This window comes from Cephus cinctus, unplaced genomic scaffold (genome assembly GCF_000341935.2).
Source record: "Cephus cinctus unplaced genomic scaffold, Ccin1 Ccin1_scaffold0462, whole genome shotgun sequence".
NCBI classification, from domain to species: domain Eukaryota; kingdom Metazoa; phylum Arthropoda; class Insecta; order Hymenoptera; family Cephidae; genus Cephus; species Cephus cinctus.
In genome coordinates, this window is record NW_014333138.1 from 74074 (window position 1) to 99382 (window position 25309).

Consider the following 25309-nt stretch of genomic DNA (forward strand, 5'->3'; position numbering starts at 1 on the left):
AAAAAAAAAAAAAAAAAAAAAAAAAAGAGAGAGGGAGAGAGATGGAGAGAGAATAACAATATCACACGAACGATTAATCATGATTTAAGGACTGACGTTTATACAGCACATTTTCAATTGTGGAACCGCACGTGATTTATTTCGCTCACGGAAGAAAGCACTCCGGGCTATATAAATATGTAAAAATAGAGCCTTCGGTAGATGGACGGTCGTTGCCTGTAATTTTGAGCTAACACACATAGAAATATTTTTTGTATCTGTCAGTTTATCATTGAATTAATATACCTGGAATTTGGCCAACAATAACAAGAATCGATGCGCTCGAATATGGTGTATTTTATATAAATATGTAAAATCACGAATCATTGGGTAAACGAGGATTTCATGTGTATTAATGCTAATTTTAAGAAAGGCTATAAATTGCTATTTAAATTCCGATAATTATAGTATATGCATAATATAATAATTATTATAATTTTTAATTTATCTCTATGATCATAAATCTCTAAGTAAATGAAGATTCCATGTCCCTGCTAGATATAGAGGCAACGTGTAAATATCATGCGGAAACGACCATATGTCAATGTAAAGCTTCTAAGCCTTTCAGTAATTTTTTTCGTTCTTTTTCTCTTCTGCCGCACTAAAAATGTATTGTATATATGATACGCGTATATCATTGTGTCGAATCAGGGACGATTTATCGTGAAGTTGTGTAATATGGACCTACGGATAGTTATCGCGCTATAGACTTAATTACTATCCGCTACACTGCGCGTTACCATTAATATACGATTGAACAGAACCACTTGAAATTATCGCGATAAAGGCTATCGGAAAAATCTTTTATTAGGAGATTGATTTAAAAATTTTCAAAACAAGCGCATTTTCATTAATCGACTTCACTGAGCTTTTTGAATTACGATACTTATTATCGACGATGAAATCGTTAATTTTTTCAATACATTGCTTCATTGCTGCCCTTTGTTGTCTTATCAGTCGATATCGCCATTATATGAAAGTGGGATAATAACATTTTTTTCTTTCTTTTTTTAGCCAACGTCGCAAAGGCCATTTATTTTTATGGTCCCATGGCTGTTACTGTCGTTGTCAATATTTTTCTCTTCATTTCGACGGCCCTCAAGATCGTACAGCACAAGAAGGAAACTGCGCAGCATCTTAAGGGACTCGACAGTCGACGCCATGATGATAATAAACAGTGGTAATTATTCATTATGTATATTGTTGATGATATTTTTAGTGGTGACTGTTTATCGTGGATATAAACAATTTGAAAACATCGGTTGTAAGTACGTTGTGAAATATCCGAGGGATACAATGGTTGGCTGCATTTTAGAGGATGGAATAATATATTGGGATGGATACCATACGGTGACCGTTATCGTGTTTGGGTATATCTTTGAACCAATAAACCGTTCGGAGGAATTTGGATAAACGTATTCAGGTTATATTAGAATTTAACGAGTAAAAAATTCAGTATTGCCAAATAATTTTTACGATTTGTGCAAGAAAGCAACGGAGTAATTTGTCATTAAAAATCATTTTTATTTCCATGCATTTAATCACAATTTAATTATGACATTTGATTTCAGGTTTAATCTCTATCTGAAGCTGTTCATTGTCATGGGAATCAATTGGTCCATGGAAATTATTTCTTGGCTTTGCAACGACAAGCCTAAGTACATATGGTACATCACTGATCTGGGAAATTCACTTCAGGGTCTGATAATATTTATAATATTCGTATGGAAGAAAAAGATCCTGCGACTTCTCATGAAACGATTTGGCTGCACCGACAATAATTTCTTGTCGCGCGACTCAACGCGAAGTGCCAACCACAGCTCATTGTCAGCTTCGCGCACGTGTACCACTTCTATACCACTTCATGGGAAGACGAATCCTTATGTAAATCCTGCTGGTCGTATAAGACCGATTATGGATGACAGTGACAGCACTTTAACGTAAAAAAATGTTTTTCGGCAAAAAAATCTTTGAAAAGTGGTATGAAATGATTTTTCATCTGTTTTGCATTATCGGTGAAAGAACCGAAGAGGTCATGAAGACATTTGGATGCTGAATATGTTATGATTATAACGGATACAATCGCTTTGCGATGCTGATGCCTTTTATGAAATCATTGTATGGCACTCTATTGACACTTCGTATAGTCATGCGCAAGAAAAATGGATATTGTGCTTTTGAAAAATTCTAAAATATTTGTATGCGAGTGACGTTTCTGTCTGGATTATTCGTTTGACACGACATTTATAGATGATTCTATGTCTATTAACGATAATGAAATTCCTGACACGTTTGGGGTACGTGGTCGTTTACAGATTTCGCTTGTTCAGTACAACTTTTTTTTAGCAAGAGTCGACTGATCCATTTTTAACCTAACCTAACAACTTTTAACGAGATACACGAAGTATCCTGCACATATTTGTTAGTTGGCTGAAACTAAATAATTATAAATTATTTTAAACAGGTCGAAGACGGGAAATTCCAAGTACTGCTCTTTGAGCTATCTCTTTGCCGAATATATGAAAACGTGTTCTTTCTCTTAGTATTAATGAAATACTCTCCTTAAACAATCATTACGTATTAATATTAGATATTAGGTTAAAGTCGACGAATTTTCGAATTTCATGTTTCATGAGAACACGTGAAACCTTGGGATTGACACTTAAGTCACGTTATGATAAAGATGTCACAATAATTAATTTCTATAGAGCGACTGTAGCCCAGTGGGTAGGGTCGCAGAATTCGACCGGAATTCGATTTCTGTTTCTGACAGCATTTACCCCAATGGGTTTTTCGTAAAAACCTAAGTGAGTACTTATATGAATTTAGCTCAACACTGTGTTTGGATTCGGTTTCTAAAGTATGTAAGTCATCACCCTTGTCTTGAAAAGAGGTCTTGTTTCGTGAGATTTATTCGCTAACTTGTGTGAGCTTCTAATTCGAATTAAATTGAAGTATCCATTGGAATATATCCAATTGAGATATAAAGCCATGAGGAAAGGAAAAGAAGAACAATTAACTTTCTAGTCAAATTTGCTTAGCATTAAGACGAGAGTGGCGAGGAATTGGATAATGTTAAATTTTCGAATTGCTTCACGAACAGATATGTAACGTTAGATTTAGAAGTACTCGTGGCATTAGAATAACGGTAGATAATCGTCTATTGTGTAACTCGAAAATTTATTAAACTTCTTCTAGGTGTCTTAAGTACAAAATATATTCTTCTAATTTAACGTACTAGCACGTTTTTATCATTATAAGTATTGTCACTATTCATTATATTCATCTATTGATCATATACGTATTATAGGTATAGTCGATTCATGAGTTCGTGTGTTTTTTTTTTTTGACAGTTCGCAGACAATGCAATCGTTAGCAAACCATACGTGACTTTTTACGAAATCATGGAAATATATGCTGAAATAGAAAAATAAAGCATATTTCATTACAAAACCATGTGCGGGCACACTTTGTAACAAGAATTTTATGGAGAGCTATCTGTGACTTGCTAGAAACTTCATTGTTTACGATCTGTCAATAAAACACATTCCATTCATGCACCGACTATAGTTAATATCGATCGTGTTAGCTTTTTAATCTTTTGTAACGTAATATACCTAAATAAACAGACAAAAGAATAAATAATGTCCTCTTTGATCATGCTATCTTTAATTTATTTATTTAGCCAAAGTACATTCGCACGTCCAGTACAATCTTATCTTGTTGATAATTAATTAAATTCATATGGAGAATAAAATTGTTTTAGATTAGGTAATTAATTAACTGTGAAAAAAATACAAATATATGTGGATTTCACTGGACTCAAACAGCCATTAAAAATTTCGAGCTCCTAATTAAATAAGTGAAATGAAAAGCTCGGAACGTTCTATTACTTCGTACTGTATAAACGCTACACTTTTATGCCGCCATTCGCACAGTATATCTCAAATATGTAAATACTTGAGCGTATCTAAAGAATCGATTAATGAAATGAGAATTATGTACAAGCATATAAAAGAAAAAAAGTATTCATGTGCAGTTGAACATCTCGACTGTCACTTTTTGCACCATAAAGTACAACTCTTATAAAAATGGAACTACATTCTTCACCGTAAGATAGTTACGCGTACATGTCTTCGCGGTCCGCACCGACGCCGTCACCATCTTCAAGACTTGAGAAATTCAAGAAATGGGCAGGTCGATGTACTTCATGATAGAACTCTTTTGGATTTGCCAGTTGTAATTCGTATTTCATGTTGGGATCGTGTCTGACACCTAAAAAAATTCAAATATTCATAAAAAATTAATTTATACCTTAGGAATATTTTAATGTAAATTAAAAATATTTGCATTCGCTTACCCATGAAGTTGTAATTCCATGAACCTTGACTGGGTACCATGAAAAATCCAAGGAACCGATCTGATAGTAACATTTGTACCTTTTCATAGTGACTAGGAAGGTATCCCTTTGGATTGTTTCCTTTGTCAGTATTCTGTTTACCCCATTCGAATCCACTGAAAAATATTTTACGTAGCTTAATATCACCTAACTTAAATTGCACTCCAACAAAATTCTGCATTACAATAATACTAAGTTAACTTCGAACCAGTAAAAGTACTAACCTGGGCGTAAGTTTGTAAGCAGTAAGAGAGCAGGATCCTGGAGTAAAACTGCAAGTAATAACGATAGTCTTTTCTCCGTCCCAAGCTGGATTTTCTGCCATGACTCGTGCATGAGTTGAAATATCTTGTGGTGACAATTGTGGCAATTCATTTGGCTGCGTGTGAATCCAGCCCAATGGTTCCATTTCTTTGAGATACTGATGATTTGGTAATGTATTTGGTAGATGAACTGTCTGATGCGTACCCCATTGAGGAGCCATGACAATACATCGAATTTCCTTCACTTGCGGGTTGTCCGGTGGACTTATACCATAGAGATAACCTGCGATCTGATAAGCCAAGCAATGAACAATTAAAAAAGATTCGTTTACAGCAAAATTTTGTGTTAAAATAAAAACTTGTGATTAGCTTTACCTGAGCTCGAAGATCTGATATGGTAACAAACTTCTTGAGTACATTCTTAGGAAGAATATACGTGTAACCAGTTTCTTTGATGTCGTCAGAAGATACATAAATGTGATTGGTGCGAAGATGAAGATTTGTTGCTGAAATAGCTCTAACTCGCCATTCAGTTTTGGAGCTGAATGTTTGAGTTTCATAATTTGAAGTTGTCGCAGTGATTATTTCATCACCATGTTTATTGACAGTCCTCGTGGTGGTAGCTGTGAGCTGAGATTGTTCCTTGGTTTGTTTTTCAATTTCAGCAATTTGTTGACGCTGAGCAGATGGAGCACTTATCTCCATACCAAGAATGATATCACGGATTTCGGATTGCGTCAAGGATGCGACATTGACGTTGTTTTTCTTGCCGTAGTCTGCCAGGATCAGATCCTTCAGCTGAACTTCAACCTTGATCCATTCATCGTCTGTCAGGGAAGGCCAGATGTGATGTGGTTCAGTTATGGTAGTTTTGTCTGGTTTTAAAACCACCTTGGTTCTTTCTGTGTTCACATGAAGAGCACGAAGTATAAGGATCAATCTGGAGAAGGCTGTGTAAGAGGATATTGTCTTCAACCAATCATCATAGAGATTGAACAAGACCATTTGTGGTTCCGTGGCTTTAAGAATGAGGTCGCCGAATTTTTCAACCTTCAAACAAGCCTGGAATGGTAATTGAAGTTCTGAACCCTTGATCACAATATTGGGAAAGTCCAATAAATGGACTTCCAACGGATCCAACATTCCTTTTCTCGTTACAATAATTTGTTTTGGTTGTTCTTCAACTGGTAAAGAGCGAATCAAGGCTGCAACTTCTTCGGCAGTCTTCCATTTGGCCAGCTGACCTAGACGTTTCTGACCTGCCCATACTGAAGTGTGAATGATCTTCAAGAAGAGCTGCCCAGTTCTTGGATTGAAAATGAAGATGGCTCCATTGATTGGTTTTGTTGTTAAATTTCCTTCAAAGGTTTTATGAATTGTGACACGATATACGTTGGTGTCATCGACGAACCAAATGATCTGATTTGAGAAGAGCTCTCCATAGTTCTGTGAAGATAAATAAGGTTCGGTAGGTTCCGAGGAGTATAATTGAAGAGCTTTTCTAATTCTTTCACGAAGCACATACAAGGCCGGATTAGCTTTCATAATCTTAGCCATCGCCTGTTGTATCAGTGGCTTGCAACCAGGGAACCAATTTCCATATGCACTGTGCAGGTTGTAGGCTAAGTCAATGGCTATCAGTAGTCCAGTAGGTGACGGATAAATTGACATGTTATCGGTGGTGTAATCCAAAAATTTGGCCCTGGCATATCTTTCAATGTCGTGAGAATCGTAATCACCCCAGCGAAGTTGCACGTCGATCCAGTATTTCTGAGTTGTTGTGTTGTCCATCAAATCTTTTGAATCCGCAAGTAAGGACGGTCTTGATACATTCCATTTGTATGCTGAGAATAGTAAAATGTCAGCGCAGGAAGAATTCATCTTATAAGACTTCCTGGGATGGATAGTTTCTTTCTGAACAGTTTCAATTTCCAAAGCATCCAGTTCTTGATCGAAAACTTGACATAAATCCATAACAATGGACTCGTGGACCTTTTGCCACAAATGGGCACGGAAAATTTGAATAAGGGAAATCTTCAAAGTTGGAATTTTACCGTGCATGAAAATTCCAGTCAAATCCAGCTGTACCTGGAAACCTACGTAGACGTTGGCACGGTTGATGGTAGGTGACCACCAAAGTGTAAATCGACGGTTTGGAATCTGGTTCAAACCAGAACGCTGTGCATTAGTCAATTTTTTATATTTCATGGATTCCTCGAAGCCAGATGCCTTCTCCCAGAAAAGACCTTCCCAGGTTGGGAAATATGTTCCTTTAAAAAGCGTGTGCTCGAGGATACCTTCAACTCCTCCAAGAGCTTGAATCATGTCTGTTCTGTAGTTATTCAAGTTCCAGAGCTTTCCGTCATGGCGCTGATGGGTCCACCAGAATGGATTTTGTTTCAATACTTGATACTGTTTGAACTCTGTACGAATCCTCCAGCCTTTATCATAAGCCAAGGTGTGTCTATCCTTTTGGAAGAGGGTATTTATCCTGGGTATACCACGATCCCAACTATCCTCCAAATCCTCAAGAGTCAATCGACGATTTTGTGCGTTAGCTTCCTGCCTCTTGAGTGCGTACTCAGCCCAAACTCTTTGAGAGTCAATGAACTCAGATTCCCATGGTTGAATATATCTATACAAATTCGGAATTAACTGATCTTCGTCGTGGCTCATACCAGACCGAAAGTGAGTTATTCCCACATCAGTTTGCTTGGACCATCTTAAATCAGACTGAGGAATAAGTACGTGTCCCATGGACAGCATACCAAGTCCACCCAATTCCTTTGGAGTATAAAAGACTACAGGAGGAAATCTTGAAGGCATTTTTGAATTCAGTCCAATCTTAATCCTAGTCTGAATTTTATTTTCGCACTTGACCAGCAGATCAAGAAGCTCCTGAGTGTTGACTACAGCTTCCCTGAAGTAAGTCATTAGACCAATTAGAGCAGTATTCCACTTGTTCACAATTTTGGTGAACGTAGTAGAACCGGAAGCCATAAGGATCTGCCGAACCCTATTATGGAATCTTTGAAGACTCTCATCATCCACTCGTAAGAAACACTGTGCTGTCCTTTCTTTAGTTATTTCATTCTGAAGATTCCATACGCCATCACGATGAGTGAATTCCTCATGAGTCGTTCTGCATTTGGGTAAAATGCGACATTCAAAGCCACTCATGTTAAAGAGCAAGTTGGGATTATCCTTGCTGTATACACTCACAAAACTGTTCTCCCACTGAATGGTAGTTGTGGATCTAGGAAGACGATTTTTAATGTCCCAGAAAACAGCACGACCAAGATTCACGTCGTGTTTCATGAGCCGCATCCTAGCATCCCGAGGCCAGCACTTCTTGTTATTGTAGCCGACAATATTCTCGTTATTAGGATCAGGATGTTCCGTGAGATAACGTTGAATTAAATCACGGGCCTCTTCTGCAGAAAATCTCAAGAATAGATGTATCCTATCTACGTATCGACAATACAGCCGAATAGGATGTGCTGTTTCGGATGCGACATCCTGGAACGTTAGGAAATCATTTGGCATCTGAGGTGGTCCAGCCATTTCACTTGCTCTTTGCAATCCCAAAACTAAAAGGTCCAGCACCAGACCGTAATACTGAGCTATGAAGGATGCAAACTGAAGTCCTCTGATTATTCCATAACTATTAGTGTGGTTCATATCCTTGTAATTAATCACCACGTTATTCTTTGCCGAGATATAATCAGCTATGTTATGATCAACAATGAGTCTCATTAACCTATTTAGAAGCGTCAAATCAATCTTCTCGTAGAGCTTTTCGAATTTCGACTCTAGAAGGACGTTGCATTCGCCTTCGCTCACATCCCAGACTTCCTGAAGATTGTTGATACCCTGACACCATTTGTAGACGAGCAACGGCGGCGGTTCGGTATCAGATGGCTTAACCCACGGTGGAAAAAGTTTTCTCTTATCCGCTTCGTACCAGAGATACTGGTCCAGGTAAGCATCCGTAATCTTTTCAAGAGGTTCAACATCATAGACTGGGATCAAATGGCTGTAGAGGTCCATGAATTCTATTCCAACCTGGAAAAAGAAATTATGGAAACTTTAATAATACAAATAATTTCGCACCAAAATTCAAAAAAGTACAAAGAGTCATCAGTGCGCATAGTTTTCGAACCACAACAGAAACAGATCCGTCTCAGACAGAAAATATTTACTGTTGCAGTTTCGGTGTCATTTAAGAACCGTACTCAGACCCCTACACAAATATTCATCATTGTAATATCAAGTGGAAGAATTTTAATAAAATTTAATGATAAGAATCAACTTATTTAAAGACTCACTTCCTTGAATGCTCTCTGGGTGAGCAGGTGACGTTTAATCCTAGACAGAGCTTCGTGCGGATTATCATAAGCTTGCTCGATAAGACCAAGTTCCTCGCGCTGGCTTTGATTAAGCCTGGATTTGACACTATAAGCTTCCTTGAGTCTCTCCAATGCTAGGATAAGAAGTTTCGTATCGTGTTTGTACGACAGAGGCGGGAAAGGAATAGGCGCAAAGCGTCTTGATTCCAGCCAGTGAACAGTGGTTGTATAAATGGCTACAGCCTCTTCTGGGGAGATATAAGGACCATCCTTCAAGTAATTATGCTGACGTTCCTGTTCAGCTTTCAAGTAAAGTCGAGTCAGTCGGCCCAGGTTCTTTTTGCACACAGTCTTATCGACAGTGGCACCACGCCTTATCCTCTCACGATTGTAATGGGCAGTGTTGGTCCACCAGTCTGCCTTCATCTTGACATAACGAAGGATCATATTCTCAATTGGAATTGGTAACCCTGGTACCTTCCAAGGGATATTAGCTTTCCAACATCTCCATGCTTCGCTGAGATGTTGCAGAATTGTTCTGGCTTTGTTCTGCTTTATTCCTTCTGGCATCATATCGACGATGTCGTGCATCACGGATGCGCGAAGTTCCAGATCGAAGTGCGACTCTACGCGCTGTTTTGTCACAGTTTTTGCAACACCCTTGGAATGTCTACCCTCGAATTGTCTTGAGAGGAGGTTACCCAACCACCGTTCCAAGAGAGGAGTGATACCTCGCATGAAGAAGAGCCAAACGCGCCATCCTGGTGCCCAGAATCCACAGCCTGGACCTTTACCCACGGGACCGGTATTAAACCGATAGTATATCAAATGCTTTAGATCTTTGCACATTCTGATTTGTCTCATCAATTTGTATTTATACCGATACATTCCAGTAAGCTGTCCAACGTGAGCAAAAATGTATTGAAGCCCGTCAGCCAATTGAAAAGCATCAACATTGTTCAATCTGTACTGTACGTGAGAGTCAATGATCAATTTAGTTAATCTGAGGATTTCACGGCATAAATGAAAAGCTGTAACAAAAAAAAAAATATTAATTGAAAAATTTATATGACCAAAAGATTAACAATTCTTTACAATGTTCCGAATATATATATAGTTTACTGGGTTATTTACCGTTTCCGAAACGAGATTTTTTTCTTTCCTTGGTAGTCAATGTTTTCACAGGCTTAAGATTGAAGTTGTAATCTAAATGGAGATAGTTAAGATTCTTTCGATGAATGAGAAGATTCAACATGTTGTATCCTTGACGACAAACTTGTAATCCAGCTTCAACCCAGTCTATTGTTGTTGTTTGGAAAAATTTTGTTGACTTGAAGGAACGGAATAAGTACCGCTTCTTCTGTGGTTTTGGCGGTCGATGCTTTAGAGCATTCAGTACAAAGTACTTCAGTAGTTTTTGATAACTGACGCGAACTTTCACAGGTTGACCAGGTGGACAGTGTTCTCGGTACCAGGACTTCACTAACGGAATGTCGATGGCTCGTCGTGTCCTACCAGAACGTGTATTGAAAGGCCTAGGCGCCCAGAGAAGAGCTATACCATTTGCTGTATTGTCTGTATATAAGGGTGTTTCTTGAAGAAATGGTTGAACTTCCTCCGGAAGTACGTAATCTTCGTCGTCCTCAATTTGAGGTTCCACTGTCTGAAAAATAATCCAGGTATTTAACATTAAATGATGCATACAAAGCTTAAAATAATTTTGTAATTTCTTTTGGTTAAACTGTTATCATTTTGGAAACTGCATTAGATAAAGTACCCTAACGCAGGGCAAAGGTGATTTTTTTCTCTACGAGTCATCATAGACCAACATTCTGTAGATTAGATATGTCAGTATCCTGTCACTCGATGTTCAGAAGCACAGACCTTGTACCTCTTTTCATATTTTATATATAATACTGTAATAATTAAAGTATACACTTCAACTCACCTTTAAAGAATTTCTGTGAGAAATTGGATTGATCAAAGGATCGAAGTAGAATGCCGGTAGGTCAGGATCTTCCGTTTTTATGTAAACAACATTCGGCGCATGATACCTATAAACATTTTATAAAAACTCACGATTAATTTTAACTAATTACACACTAAAGCCATTTTTTTATAATAAAATTAATTGTAGGTAGTATCAGCAGTCCCCAACGTAACTTTTCGAGGCGACGAATAACAACCACCTTTTCTTCTACCACACTGCTAGTAGAACTTAACATAAAACTACAATACAAGTCCTAAAACTAGTGTGGTAATCATTTAATTAAACAAGCTAAATTAATTTGATGTATTAAGTATTTACAATCATATAATATTCAATGCACTTACCAGGAGAGGTGTACGAAGTGCGGCATGTTGTTGTACAAGTACGGAAAGGCAATTCGGTATTCAGTACGAATAGGTTGTCGAATAATAATTTTGTTAATGTCATTAAACTCGTTCCAGTCTTCATCAGCCGCGTTTGAGTCTTTAACCAAAGGCTCGAATTTTGGTCCACCAGGAATAGCCATGTTTAAAGCCTTTGCAGTGAAGAATGACTTTGGATCAAAAAGGTAAAAGAAATTCTGATCCACTAGATCAGTTAGAAGTTGATTTGCTAGTCGATAAAGTGTCGCCATTTGCGGTAACGATAAATTCCAACGACGGTAGGTCGACCCATTGACGTGTCTGTAAAATAAAGGTAACGCCCTGTGTTAGATTTTCCAAGTAAGTATATTTCTAAAATTGTAATAAACTATTATTCATGTTGTGTTCAGGATAGCGCTTGATCCAGCCTAGACAATTTACCAGACTCGTCTCAGACAATCCTGATAAAAATACTAGACTGCCAACCCACATTTATAGTTGGTTTCAGGACCCCTACGCATGTCATCATCTACACATGGCCGAATCATTTGTTCTAGTAGTATTAACATAGTGACTACATACTTTGTACCAACAAGTGGCTTGTGCTCGTAAAACCAGGATGCAACAGATTCATCTTCTTCGGAGTCTAGTTCAATTTGAATAGCTTCGAGAGGTTCAACATCCAAGACGTTGTCCGCATAATCCAGTGGTGGTTCTTCGTCATCGAAAGGTGGAAATCTCATTCTTTTGAAGTGACGACGATCTCTTTTTTCTCGTCGCATCATTATCCACATAGTTCTGAAAATAGGGATTAATATTTTCTATAAATTCATTGTAATGAATCAATCATAAGATTTATTTATAAATTTATACTGTTGTCATTTTGGAAACTGCATTAGATATACTACACTAACACAGGGCAAAAAGTAACCTTATTTTACGAGTCGTGATAGGTTAGTATATTTAAATATAATAATACCAATATCCTGTGGCTCGATAAATTTGTTAAAATGTTTAAAGAAAGAAGTATATAAACTTACCCCCATTGAGCAATATAAACTGGTTCAATAACCCAGGGAATTTCGTTCACAAATGTAATGGCTCCTGTAATGTGATACAATACTTTTACATCACGGATTTGTTCCCAAGGCATTGGCATATTTTCCAACAGTTTCATGACAGCATGTGGCATGTACTTCAGAGCTCTGAAATAATTAAATTATATTTTAACTAATGTAACAGTGTTAATCATATTATTTTCTAATAAAATGAATATAGTAATTTCATGTTACCCTAAATAAACACGCTTGTCATGTCTATATTTCCTGCTGCTCATATCGCCATGATCACGAATAATTTTTCTTATATGTTCTGGAGGCATATCCTCCTTCTGTGCATCAACAAAGCCAAACTTGCGTTTCTCAGCAAATCTCTTTGATTGGAGTTGCTGCCATTTCTGAGCCTTTTCCTGCAGTTTGTCCTCAGAAAGTACTTCAGGCTGCTTAGGTATTTGTGGTAATGGAGGTCCAGCCATGGCATGCAAGTGTGCATGATGTGCTGCTTGTGCATGAGCTGCTGCTTGCGCATGAGCTTGCGCAGCAGCAAGCTGTGCATGTGCTTGTTGTTGAGCCATCATCGTGGCCCAAGGGTTGGGCCCCAATAGATATGGTGGTATCGACATTGTTTCACAACAAATTGTCCTCTCCGCCTATAAAAAAAATTAAAAAATATTATTATTCACAATTGAAGTTAATACAAACTCGGTATTAGTATTAACAAGATAAATTCTAATGTTTTTTGAAATATATTTTCCTTTCATCGAATCCAATGATATACGCGCCACGTTACGCTATACATGTCCACACATAACCAGAATATTCTGATGAAAGTTTGAGCACAAAGTTCCGTATGTAATACGTATGAATGTTTAAATATTATGTTTTATCTTAAATGCCGCTATGTCAATTTTTATGAAACGTACCTCGAATGTGGCTTACGCCCACGCTAGAAACACTACGCTTGCAAACAATTATCGTGACTACAAGCTTGTATGTAGAATGAAATTACAACCGCATCCATCGCTTCACCTCGCCTCGTTGCAATTGCCCAGTATATGTAATACACGAGATTGGATTCTATTTGTGCGTTTCTTTCATGGAGCCAGCAGTACCAGTCATACTCATGAGCCAATAGTAAACGTGTCCACAAGAATTCACAGTTTCTTATTGGTCGAGAGTCACGTTCACCCACGTGTCGGTTAATGTACTTCCGCCCATCGGGTGGAAGCGAAATCATACATTTCGCACGGAATATTCGGCTAGGAACAGCCGCAAATAAAAATATGAACCTTTTTTTTTCTCCTTTATGGGGTTAAAATGTGGGAATAACAAAAAAAAGGATACCTCTTCGAGATACATGCAGGCAGATGCGCAGATGATCCAAACTTTTTTTTTACCAATTATGACTGATCAGTAGTAAGAGCAGCTGGTGAGAAATGTATGATTAGCTGCTCACTTGCAATATTATTTAAATAAAACATTAAACTGAAAATTCAATGAGGTTTTCAGTAAATTTGAATTTTAAATATGCAGCATTTCATATTGTATTAAAAAAGATAAACAGATGATCAACATATAGGTTTAATATAAAAAAATAGTACGTTAGCAATGCATTCCGATTTACTATATCTAATATCTTCCAGTTGGAGACGTATTTCAATGGGAACTTTTATGAATGTTTTGTATTCCAGTTAAATATACATCAATTTTCTTCAGGTTCTATATTTACACATTTTTTGGAAGTGAAACTCGTCCTCGTGTTTTCTTAATTGTCGGAAATATCATCGGTTATGTTATTGATATCAGAATCCTCGCTGATGTTACAATCTGTGTATAATTTTTCCGTAATATAAGAATCATTTTCTTCACTTGATCTTCTCTCGTATGAAGAAGTTATAAACGATTTATCATCTTTAATCGAAAATTTAGTCTCGTCTTCATCTGTATCATCATCTGTCTTATTATGCTGTGAGTCACCATTGTTCGTCAACATTGCAATAGGTGTTGATGATCCTGATCTTCTCTCGTATGAAGAAGTTATAAACGATTTATCATCTTTACTCGAAAATTTAGTCTCGTCTTCATCTGTATCATCATCTGTCTTATTATGCTGTGAGTCACCATTGTTCGTCAACATTGCAATAGGTGTTGATGATCCTGATCTTCTCTCGTATGAAGAAGTTATAAACGATTTATCATCTTTACTCGAAAATTTAGTCTCGTCTTCATCTGTATCATCATCTGTCTTATTATGCTGTGAGTTACCATTGTTCGTCAACATTGCAATAGGTGCTGATGATCTTGATCTTCTCTCGTATGAAGAAGTTATAAACGATTTATCATCTTTACTCGAAAATTTAGTCTCGTCTTCATCTGTATCATCATCTGTCTTATTATGCTGTGAGTTACCATTGTTCGTCAACATTGCAATAGGTGCTGATGATCTTGATCTTCTCTCGTATGAAGAAATTATAAACGATTTATCGACTTTAATCGAAAATTTAGTCTCGTCTTCATCTATCTTATTGTGCTGTGAGTCACCATTGTTCGTCAACATTGCACTAGGTGTTGATGATCTTAATCTTCTCTCGTATGAAGAAGTTATAAACGATTTATCGACTTTAATCGAAAATTTAGTCTCGTCTTCATCTATCTTATTGTGCTGTGAGTCACCATTGTTCGTCAACATTGCACTAGGTGTTGATGATCTTAATCTTCTCTCGTATGAAGAAGTTATAAACGATTTATCATCTTTATTCAAAAATTTAGTCTTGTCTTCATCTCTCTTATTATGCTGTGAGTCACCATTGTTTATCAACATTGTACAAGGTGTTGATGTAATAGCACTGTAAGAATAATAAAACCATTGTAGTATTAATTTTAGTAAATTATTTTTAAGACTTGCATAACTTACAGCTTGCATTGTGGAGTGTTAAAAAGAAGCATGGACAATACACAACCTTCATAACCATTCTCTTCAGAAATACTAAACTCAGAAAGAAGAATGTTGTAAAATTACTTTAATAACAATAACATCAATTAAATTAACATATTCGAAAAATAATTATAGTTACTTATAATCCACAAGGTCTAGTATTCTATTTTCCTTTATACATTCCTCAATATAGCGAACATGGAAAACCATTTTATCGTTTGGGAAGCATCCTGGCATGGAAAAATTGATCACAGGATAGTCTCCAGTTACTGATACCTCTCCTCCATTATCCTGTAAACAATTTTAATAATATCTGCAAGTGAAAATAAAGTCAAGCAAATAACTGTAATAATAATACACACAGTAATAAGTTTTTCATATTTATCATATTCTGATTTTGGAAGGCCAAACAAATGGAATTTAAGAGGCCTTATATTATTAAATACAAATAAAGCCATTCTCATGGTGCTGATTAGTGCTGATTAGTGCTGCTACATAACCGTCCATAAAGTACGGGAAACAAAATCGAAAAAAGCAAAATAGTGGGAGGTGAACCAATGGCTTAGTTTCCACAGTGCAGGGTTGATGTAGAGTTAACCAATCAAGTTAGCTCATTCCGCTCAAATCTCGTTTCTAATTGGTTAACTCTATTTCAACCCTGCACGGTGGAAACTAAGGCATTGCTAGAGTAGGCTCTTCCCCTTCCAGGAGTATAAGTTTTATGAAGTAGCACTAGATTTTTCCATCTATATATTTTTTCTGGTCGCCGGTTATCGTCTGCTAGAATTGACTGGAATGATTGTTTGTCATTTTATGATTCTCCGTTTCTCGACGAACAATAGAAAATGTTATTGTACGCGATAATTGGTAGCTATGTTATAACTTCAGTGATTCTTTTTAAATATCCGACATTAATACATAAGAAAAAGCGAATAAAATTCACATGCCATCATATCAGTCATAGAGGAGGTGAATATCAATTATGATTTAAATATCTTGTCATAATTTCTTTCTTTAAATATCAAAGTGTACACAATGTTATATGTGACTCATTACCCTTTGTTTCAGGTGCCGGAGAAAATTATGAAAATACCATGTATGCATTTAAACGGTAAGTTAAATGACTATACACTACAGTAATAAATTATTATGTTTTATATTAACTTATTTTAAATGTTTAGTTACCATTTGTCAAAATTATATTTGTATATATATAAAATATATATCTGTGTTTTGATATTTGTTATAAAATATTAAATCATTACTTGTCATGTAGAAATATTTCTTATAGAATCAATATACATGAATTTATATATACATATAGATCTAATTGTAAGTTTGCTTATATGCGTATATATATATATATATATATATATATATATATTAAATGAAAAATAACTAATTAGAGCAGTAGCTATTGGAACAGAGATGTTGGAACTGGACTGCCACTTGACACGAGATGGAGAAGTTGTTGTGTCTCATGATCAAAATTTACTCCGTAGCACTGGAACTAATAAAAATATTTCAGAATTAAATTACAAGGATTTACCCTTGTTAAAACAACGACTGCCCATTGATTTTGACCCAGGTATTTTCACACCATACTTTACACTTACATTAATCAAAAACAACTATTTAATACTTGACAAACTTGTAGAAAAAGAATTTGTTGGCTCTGATAATGTAGAAGAGCGACGTTTCCCACTCTTGCGTGATGTATTTGAGGCCTTTCCTGGTATGCCAATTAATATTGATATTAAAATAAACGATGATCAACTTATAACTAAAGTTTCGGAGTTAATAAAGCAGTATCATCGTGAAGATTATACAGTATGGGGTAATTTTAGTGATGAAATAACGAAAAAGTGTTATCGTACGGTTAGTAGGTTACATATATTTACGATATACATTTGTAACTAGTATATTATTTAACATCAATCTTTGCTTCAGAATCCTAATGTCAATTTACTCTTCTCTATGCAACGTGTAACTCTGTTAATCATTCTAATGTATACTGGCCTATTACCATTTATATCACTACGAGAAACTCACTTGGAAATATTCCTTCCGTCCATATATCTTCGGTAATGTTTTATATTATTATTATATCTTGCAGTAATATAAAATGAAATTATTTCAAAAATTATCGTCGTAATTGTTTTTAACAGTCGCAAAGGGAGGCCAAGCTCCACATTTTTGCCATTGGAGAAATTAGTAGTCCGGTCGATAAACATTTTATTAATGAGACCATGCCTGTTTAATCATCTACGAGCTCGAGGAATACACGTAAGAGAAAAACACATTAATTTTTCTAAATTTTCATGGTTATTCTTATTTATATATCATACAGGATGTGCCATGTTACTTAGAATTACTGAACTGTTTTGCAGTTACACTCTTTTAATAGACATTAATTGTATGAATCAAGTGGTACATCCTGTACAATTTATTGTTTTACAGTACCAACGAATCAGTTGATTAAATATAATTTATGTTTGCTATCATACTAGGGAAATAATACCACTTACCACTGGGTAAATCTTTCTATGTTTTTCACTACACATTTCTTCAAGTAGTACAATTGTAATACTACTAGTGCAATATGGATATGCATTTTTCAGGTATATTTCTGGGTGTTAAATGAGGAAGAAGAATTCAAACGAGCCTTCGATCTTGGTGCTACTGGAGTGATGACAGATTATCCAACAAGATTGAAATTATTTTTACAAAATAATGTACATGAATAGATATTTTTGAGGAACTATTTATTCAGGCAACAATGAAATATGGTCACAATTTTGTATGAGTATTTTACGTATGCAAAACTCCTAAAGAATAGGTTGCCTTCGCTAAACTGCTGCAAATTCTAGTTATAGCCCACATGATGCTCCTTTGATTAATCAGTATGCACACTATACCACGAGTTATTACGGATTATTTACACATTATTTCAGTATTATCACTAATGAACTATCAAAAGACTTTTGATCTATGAATTTTCTGATGAATAACGCATTTCAGTGATCATTTTATTTATTCAATTCTTTATATACTGATATTAAGAATGAGCAGACAAAGATCTTTGCACGAGGATTCTGTTACGATTTATAAATATGTTTGATAGTGAGCAGCTAGGTCTTTATATAATTGTTCGCTGCAGTTTGAAACTAGTCAGTATAATAATTTTTAGTATACTTTCAAACGCACCTAGTTAAATGGATATATTGCAAGCTTTTCATTATCAGACTCATTGAATAACAATACAATGAATATTATTATTACTCGGCATCGAGACTTTTTGACACGACTAGATTTATATTTGCGATACGAAATTTCTCTCCAGTATAAACTAATATAAGGTACTGTTTGTATAAATTGCCATTAATTATTCGAGCGCTTTTATGCGTACAATATGTTTATTTACGCAATAAATAACTGTTAAGGATATTTGAGTATTATTGAATTTGATTGCCTGATACAGGTGTAATAAATGTATAAGTTATTAATCAGTTGCATCGTTTTATGATATACATATATTACACTTCTGATATTTTACTTAATTTTTTTCAATTAAAACTACAATCAGAGAGTGCAATATTTTTGTCGTAAAGAATTGATATAATTTGAGATTTCATTTATAACATAGAAATTAAAATTTATCTATTAAAAAGGTATTGATCTATATGACCAATGTCATGGTAATTGGTATTAATCCAACAGATCTAATTGTTCATAATCTGAAAATGATCAACATATCGAACTGGCTCAGTCTTCTAATTACATTTTGTAGACTAGCTCAATGATGACATCTATGGTAGACATATTCTCGAGTTTTGCAATTATTATCATCATCAATTGTGTAATATAAATAAACCTTTTTTTTACAGTATTGGCAAAACTTATTGGATGGATGAGATATTCCAAAATGTTTCTGTATTGCCTCATTGTTAGCAGGAAGTTGTACTTGACAGATTTTACAATAAATCAAGGATTGTCGAAACCTCTCATGAACTGAATCCGTGACAGTACGACGTTTGTCGCCTTTCTCTCTACCTGGTGAATGTGCAGAGGAAGACATAGTACTTCTGAAATGGGAATAAGACAAAGAGAACAAGAGTAAACAATTAGACAGATGATTCTTTTATAGGTTAGAAAATGCAAGTATGCTTTATCTCACTTGTCTCCCATTGATTTCTTCCAATTCATCTACACATTATTTAAACGTTGTAGTAGATCACCAAATACTTCTAAATGTTAAAAGAGATTCTCTAACGAACCAATAACGTTTCTTATTACTTGAGCTACGTATTACTCAATTCATTTAAATACTTCCACCATGACAGTCAGACTGTCAATGACACAAAGAGTTATCCAATGAATATAAAAGACTCCTATTTAATTCACTTAAACGGTAAATTCTAGAAAAAAAAAAACTTAACATTAACGGAAGGAAATCGGGTTTCGCAATAAACTTTATTTAAAGTTATGAGGAAGTTTATTTAGAATTATGATGTATTAATAAATAGACTTTCATGGAATAGTATGGAATTGATTTTAATATTTTTGAACGTTACAAACATATTATCGGTGTCGTCGAAATTAAGGTCTTACACATGGAAAGTTTTGTTTCATTCTGATACAGTAAAAGAATTTATCATGACTCGTTAAACATATAAAGTACAAAACTATATTTATATGGGTTTAATCTTGAAATGGAGTCCGATTAGAGAGAAAACAAGACATTTTAAGTCTTGGACAAGGTAATAGAAGCATCGCAGTCCTTCAGGGTCTCGAGATTGATTAACATCTTGCAAGGATCCTGTCTTGGATGTGGTGAAGGAGATATGTTCATCCCCAATAACAATTTCCAGTTCTTGACGACCAACTCGGTCAGGCTGTGGCCATAGGGAGTCATCTTCTTGCATGATTTCTGAGTCTTGTATGATTCGCTTCAACTCTTCCATTACACAGTTATGTACATAAGCTTCCTTACGGATCATTGTATCGTTCTTGTAGTTGGAATTGTTGGCATAACGTAGCTTGCCATCAGGTCGAAATTCGAATTCTAAAAATTCGTGGCCAAATTTTCCCTTGTGGCCCACGTAATAACGTATATAAAAGTCCGTCGACATTCCTCAGAGAGTACAGCTGACTATCGCAGAGTTTTATTCTTTAATAGACTTAGTATAACTCTTCTCAATAATAAAATTTCGTGCTTCAAACAAGGCGTCCACGCACCGCAAATATTTTTGAGGTTACGATTTTTTCGGTTATGATGGCTTCGCTTTGTATTTGGGATAGTTCCCATGAAACGATATGGTAAACGAAAATGAAAATCTGGACCGTTATGTTTTTGTTACCAACCAATTACAAAGTAGTTAGAAATTTAAGCTACTATTGGACTAAACAGAAGTATCAGCTATAACCAACTTCAGAGTGACCAATTGTGCGCCGATTATCGCCAGCTGTCTCAGATTCTTCAAATAGATTGAATTCTTGCATAACTTTTATTCATGGTTAAAAGTAATTGTGACAGTTCGGTAATTCGGAATTCGTCTGGCAGGAGAATGTCGTTGAAAGTCAAATATACAAAAGCCCAGATGAAAATGGAAAATCTTTCAAAGGATAATGTTATGTGTCATGAAAACCGACGACGTTAATGAGTAACTCAAATGAATCAATTATAATATATACATATAATGGAAATAGTGGGTGGAGTCTTCTACTAATAAACATAACCACCAGCCTTAAAACAATGATTTAATGCTAAGTCCTGATAGAAAGAGTAGAAACTTTATATATACATACGTGTACTTCAGAAGAAGATGAATAAAAATCAGGAGAAACGTGTCTCATTGCCCAGATGGCTGTGGCCAAATTCGCCAATGCTTCCACCTCTATATCGCAGAGTCTGGGATCTTGTCAAAGAAGATCATCCTGGACTTGGTGCACAACAGGGTGAATTATTAGTTGACACAAACAAAGTTTTTCCTCTATTACTTACAAGTCAATTACCGATGGAAGTACTTGGATATATATGGAGCCTTGCAAATCAAAAATATGCTGGGCAGCTTACAGAGCATGAATTATACATAGTACTTGCACTAGTTGCTGTTGCTCAGGCATCATGTACATTCACTAATTTGGATGTCTTGCACATGGTGCCCTTTCCCCCAATGCCCAAGCTTAATCTACCGATAGCTACCTCTAAACTACATTCTACAATAGAAAGCAATGTGAACAAATCAGAAGCAAAGGTGGCTACTCAAAAGACAGTTGCTAATTCAAAGTTGCAATCAATGACACCAGACGAGATTACTTTTAATATTACTACTCCTGATACAAAAACTATTATACAACCTAAAACAATAACAGCAGCAAGAATGTATTCATTACTGTCTGCAGAAAGCAATTTCAGTACTTCTGGTCTAGATGGAAAACATGGAGTTTCACAAAAAGCAACTACTTCAACAAAAATGCACTCCTCGGTCTCTGCAGGAAGTAATTTAGGTAACTCCAGTTTGGATTTAAAAACAGTAGTTCAACCACAAGTAGTTACCACGTCGAAAATGCACTCAACACATTCTTTGGAGAGTAACATCAATATTCCTGATTACGATGGAAATGTTGTTGCTCAGCCAAAGGTAATTAATTCAATAAAATTTCACTCCTCATTCTCTGGAGAAAATACTTCAAGTATCGCTAGTATCGATGAAAAATATATAATGCAAACAAAGCCACAATTCAAGCCAGCCACCTCTACGTCATCCACATTAATGGACACTTTTACCTTTGATACTAAAATGGATAAGACCAGTACATCAGTTCCAGTAGATGCTCCACCAATATTTCCATCCTCAGTGCACGTGATGCATACAGTTCCAGTTATATCTGCGACGCAATCAGATCCTAGTGATGAATTCTCAGAATTTCAAAGTGCACCAATTCCTAGTATTCCAAGTATTCCAATCCTGGATACTAGACAAGGTTCTGCGATAGGCAGTAGACTAGCTAATCACAATCTTGGAGTGAAAAAGTCAACTGAGAAAACGAAAAAAGCAGCTTCAATTAAAAGTAATCATAGTCATCAGAATCGTAGCAGTGTTAGTGTAAATTCCGTAAATGGAAGTAAAGATCTGCTGTGTTCCGATCGACTTTCTGAATTATTTCCAAAATGTTCTGTAAAACATCAACCAAAAACAGTCATCTTAAAGGATACTGCTATTCGGAGTATCGACTCTCCTAAGGAGAGTACAACTGTATTCAAGGATTTTAATGTTACTGAGAAAATCCCAGCAGTGAATATTGGAAATTCGATGACTCTCAGCAGTGGTGACAAGCAACCTGGAATGAAGGATTTTTCAGGTATTCAACAAGACCTTATGAATTTACAAACAGTAGAAGATAAGTATAGTGCACTGAGAGTTTTGGTTGAAGAACCAGTAACTCAATCTGCACCAATAATTCAACCAATAGCTGTAACACAACCAGTATCGATTGTCCAATCTGTACTGAAACCAGATTTAGCTGAAAGTCTGTCTGATGACTTTGGAGATTTTGTCTCAGCCCAACAACCAGAACCTGCACAGATGCTAAAGTCATTGAATTCTGGCCAATCTTTAGATTTTCTAAACGATTTTGACTTTCCGCAAAGCACCACTGACAACATTGGTAAAGGAGAAATTTCATTAATGCAAGAAATATCTGAATCCTTCAGTGGATTCAAGATTGAGGCAGATCAGCCAGACGATAAAATCGATACTATTGCTGAAGGAGGTAAACAAATTATTTTGGAGTGCATACAATTGTTAGCATTGACGTTTGAATTACGTATTTTTCTTCTGATGTCCTAGAGAAAATTATGCAGAGAGAAGATACTATATCTGTAAATAGCATTGAATCAGGAAATGGAGCACAGAATACTTTAAATCGATCTGGATCGGTGCCTAGTTTGGATCTGAAATCATTTCTACCTGCGAATCAGGAAGAAGAGCAGCCAGTCGAAAATATGCACCAGGTGAGGCAGATACATAATTAATTACTCATTTTATAATAACACATCTCATACAATTAATCCTGAAAAATTGAACTGCACAGCTTATCTACTGGGAATGGAAACAGTATATGGAAAGCTGCATACTCCTACTTCAAGTAGCAGCAAATATATTCACAAGCATTAGTTCTGACGTTGTACTTCGTGAAGTATTATCTTCAGCGACGGGTTACAATTTTCTTTGCAGTGAGTATCTATATTCACAATACCAAAAATAAACTATAACTTTAATTAATATATTTGATAGTTATATGAAATAATTATCTACTAGATTTAGCGGAAGTAGCAGCTGTATGCAGGCGAGTAAACTTTTCTTATAAGGAAATGGATATGAATATAATGGGGTTTGATGATCTCTTGATGGATATTGATAGAATCTGGGCGGAAATGGAACCGTTTTATGCTAATATTCCAGTAAGTAATGAATATTATTTAAAAAAATTCTGATTAGACAAAATTAACAGAATTATTTTTTAATGCTCAGATCGTAACAGAATTACCAGCCTGGCCTTTACACCAAAGCGAAAGTACGACCTGTGCTCTTTGTCTTACCGTAGTCACCAGTGGAAAAATAACATATAACGATAATAATTATCACATAACTTGTGCAAAACTATGGTTGCATTGTGTCAACAATAATTTACCAGCGTTGTGTTATCCATCGGCATATTCGCACTCAACAATTTCTTTGAGCAGCAGTCACATTTGAAGTAATTTGTTCTTTAAATAACATAAATAATTCGAAGTAACTCATGGTAAAGAAACAACTGTTCTTAACGGTCTTATCGTACCGAAAAAATTCATAAATCTTTATTACAAGATTTACACTATTGAAACGATCGAATTAGTCAGCGTTTCATACATTGGTTATAGTGGTAATGATAAAATATTTAAATAACAGAGTAAGGAATATGGAGTCAATTTTATGTATGAATCATATCTTGTAAACTTATGGTATCTTGTCTACTATCGTTGGCTTGTATCGCGTGGCCTGTATACAATTCCACGGCTTTTCATTTCGCGAATTACACCAGCTGGCAGACGACCTGACACTGATATTGCATAAACGCCCTTGCAAAAACGATCTGAAACATCGGACAGCAATTACAAATAAGTGTAGAAATTGAAGAATAGATGAATCTCTAAATATTCCTATAAAACATTACACTACTAAGAAATGGATAAGATTTAAGCTTGAAGAGAATAAAGAATGTGTTCCATGGAACTTTGTGCTAGCTAAAAATATTTTAGCTCAGGAACCAAATAGATAAATATTATACAAACAGCATTGAGTTATCACTTACTTATCCTTTGCCATTTACAGACCCAACTATCTTCAGGACTCATCACAGCAATCATGCTAGAATAGATGAAATTGTTAAGTTAACAATTATAAAAGAAAAAAAAAAGAAAATTGTCTTACCCATCAAAATTTGAACTTGTGCAATCAAAAACATTGTCTTTGTTATTCTTCATTCGTAGAAATTCATCGCAATTGTCACAACCATCAACTTCAAACTGATCAAACGTCTAAAGCATACAAAAGTGTTTAAATTGTTAGACATAATTTAAGAAAAATGAGTTACTCCATCTAAAGTCAAATTACTTTTATCAACGAGCAAACCAAACATGCTCTCAGGCCACGTAAATCCTTAGGAACAGTCTCCATAAGGATAACTTTGTATAATTACTTTATTAATATACAATTTATCAACAATATGTTGTACATTCAGTATTTGCACTTTAGAACCAGGTTACTCCAAAACACAACTATTCGGTTCTCTGATTCTAATGACAGCTGATGCGAACTTCCTAGAATAACGCTTCCAAAATTGTGAAAACAGCAGCACCAACATGAACA

General features: G+C 35.5%; 8 protein-coding genes across 12 annotated transcripts in view; 3 read left to right on the forward strand and 5 right to left on the reverse strand.

The window, feature by feature from the left end:
- LOC107267913 (probable G-protein coupled receptor Mth-like 3) overlaps positions 1 to 3694 on the forward strand; it is a 15046-nt gene extending 11352 nt beyond the window's left edge. The window contains exons 6-7 of the mRNA XM_025085200.1: positions 1054 to 1219; positions 1611 to 3694. Of these exons, the coding sequence (XP_024940968.1) occupies positions 1054 to 1219; positions 1611 to 1983 (539 nt within the window). The 3' untranslated portion in view covers positions 1984 to 3694. The remainder of the gene's footprint in view (positions 1 to 1053; positions 1220 to 1610) is intronic.
- A 2-nt stretch (positions 3695 to 3696) lies between these two features.
- On the reverse strand, positions 3697 to 13543 carry LOC107267994 (pre-mRNA-processing-splicing factor 8). Its single transcript, XM_015740256.2, has 12 exons — positions 13384 to 13543; positions 12695 to 13110; positions 12443 to 12607; positions 11985 to 12200; positions 11385 to 11723; positions 10999 to 11104; positions 10185 to 10713; positions 9030 to 10081; positions 5077 to 8766; positions 4663 to 4991; positions 4400 to 4554; positions 3697 to 4314 (listed from the first exon to the last, which is right to left on the reverse strand). The coding sequence occupies exons 2-12, from the start codon at positions 13081 to 13083 to the stop codon at positions 4160 to 4162; spliced, it is 7125 nt and encodes a 2374-aa protein (XP_015595742.1). The 5' UTR covers positions 13084 to 13110; positions 13384 to 13543; the 3' UTR covers positions 3697 to 4159.
- Positions 13544 to 13986: 443 nt separating this feature from the next.
- LOC107267923 (lisH domain-containing protein C1711.05) lies at positions 13987 to 15917 on the reverse strand. Of its 2 annotated transcripts, none has more exons than XM_015740131.2 (4): positions 15758 to 15917; positions 15535 to 15686; positions 15375 to 15446; positions 13987 to 15306 (listed from the first exon to the last, which is right to left on the reverse strand). In XM_015740131.2, exons 1-4 carry the CDS (start codon positions 15857 to 15859, stop codon positions 14226 to 14228), a joined length of 1407 nt encoding a protein of 468 aa, XP_015595617.1. In that variant the 5' UTR covers positions 15860 to 15917; the 3' UTR covers positions 13987 to 14225. The 2 variants fall into 2 exon arrangements, with proteins under 2 accessions (XP_015595617.1, XP_015595618.1); XM_015740132.2 differs by having other exon boundaries at positions 15535 to 15708; positions 15758 to 15911.
- A 217-nt stretch (positions 15918 to 16134) lies between these two features.
- On the forward strand, positions 16135 to 18194 carry LOC107268054 (lysophospholipase D GDPD1). 3 transcript variants are annotated; one of them, XM_015740417.2, is made up of 8 exons: positions 16135 to 16364; positions 16464 to 16506; positions 16802 to 16983; positions 17053 to 17273; positions 17346 to 17479; positions 17564 to 17681; positions 17906 to 17929; positions 18017 to 18194. In XM_015740417.2, exons 1-8 carry the CDS (start codon positions 16241 to 16243, stop codon positions 18140 to 18142), a joined length of 972 nt encoding a protein of 323 aa, XP_015595903.1. In that variant the 5' UTR covers positions 16135 to 16240; the 3' UTR covers positions 18143 to 18194. The 3 variants fall into 3 exon arrangements, with proteins under 3 accessions (XP_015595903.1, XP_015595904.1, XP_015595905.1); XM_015740419.2 differs by having other exon boundaries at positions 16271 to 16364; positions 16810 to 16983; XM_015740418.2 differs by lacking the exon at positions 17906 to 17929 and having other exon boundaries at positions 16136 to 16364.
- Positions 18195 to 18486: 292 nt separating this feature from the next.
- LOC107268055 lies at positions 18487 to 19759 on the reverse strand. The gene is made up of 2 exons (XM_015740421.2): positions 19573 to 19759; positions 18487 to 19480 (listed from the first exon to the last, which is right to left on the reverse strand). The coding sequence occupies exons 1-2, from the start codon at positions 19599 to 19601 to the stop codon at positions 19192 to 19194; spliced, it is 318 nt and encodes a 105-aa protein (XP_015595907.1). The 5' UTR covers positions 19602 to 19759; the 3' UTR covers positions 18487 to 19191.
- A 171-nt stretch (positions 19760 to 19930) lies between these two features.
- On the reverse strand, positions 19931 to 20808 carry LOC107267999 (protein mago nashi homolog). The gene has a single exon (XM_015740274.2). The coding sequence runs from the start codon at positions 20525 to 20527 to the stop codon at positions 20087 to 20089; it is 441 nt and encodes a 146-aa protein (XP_015595760.1). The 5' UTR covers positions 20528 to 20808; the 3' UTR covers positions 19931 to 20086.
- Positions 20809 to 20853: 45 nt separating this feature from the next.
- LOC107267997 (synergin gamma) lies at positions 20854 to 24736 on the forward strand. 2 transcript variants are annotated; one of them, XM_015740271.2, is made up of 6 exons: positions 20854 to 22760; positions 22917 to 23171; positions 23249 to 23412; positions 23493 to 23634; positions 23720 to 23862; positions 23933 to 24736. In XM_015740271.2, exons 1-6 carry the CDS (start codon positions 21221 to 21223, stop codon positions 24155 to 24157), a joined length of 2469 nt encoding a protein of 822 aa, XP_015595757.1. In that variant the 5' UTR covers positions 20854 to 21220; the 3' UTR covers positions 24158 to 24736. The 2 variants fall into 2 exon arrangements, with proteins under 2 accessions (XP_015595757.1, XP_015595755.1); XM_015740269.1 differs by having other exon boundaries at positions 20854 to 23171.
- On the reverse strand, positions 24222 to 25269 carry LOC107268000 (transcription elongation factor SPT4). Its single transcript, XM_015740275.2, has 4 exons — positions 25055 to 25269; positions 24872 to 24978; positions 24753 to 24808; positions 24222 to 24533 (listed from the first exon to the last, which is right to left on the reverse strand). The coding sequence occupies exons 1-4, from the start codon at positions 25115 to 25117 to the stop codon at positions 24415 to 24417; spliced, it is 345 nt and encodes a 114-aa protein (XP_015595761.1). The 5' UTR covers positions 25118 to 25269; the 3' UTR covers positions 24222 to 24414.
- Positions 25270 to 25309: the final 40 nt, after the last annotated feature.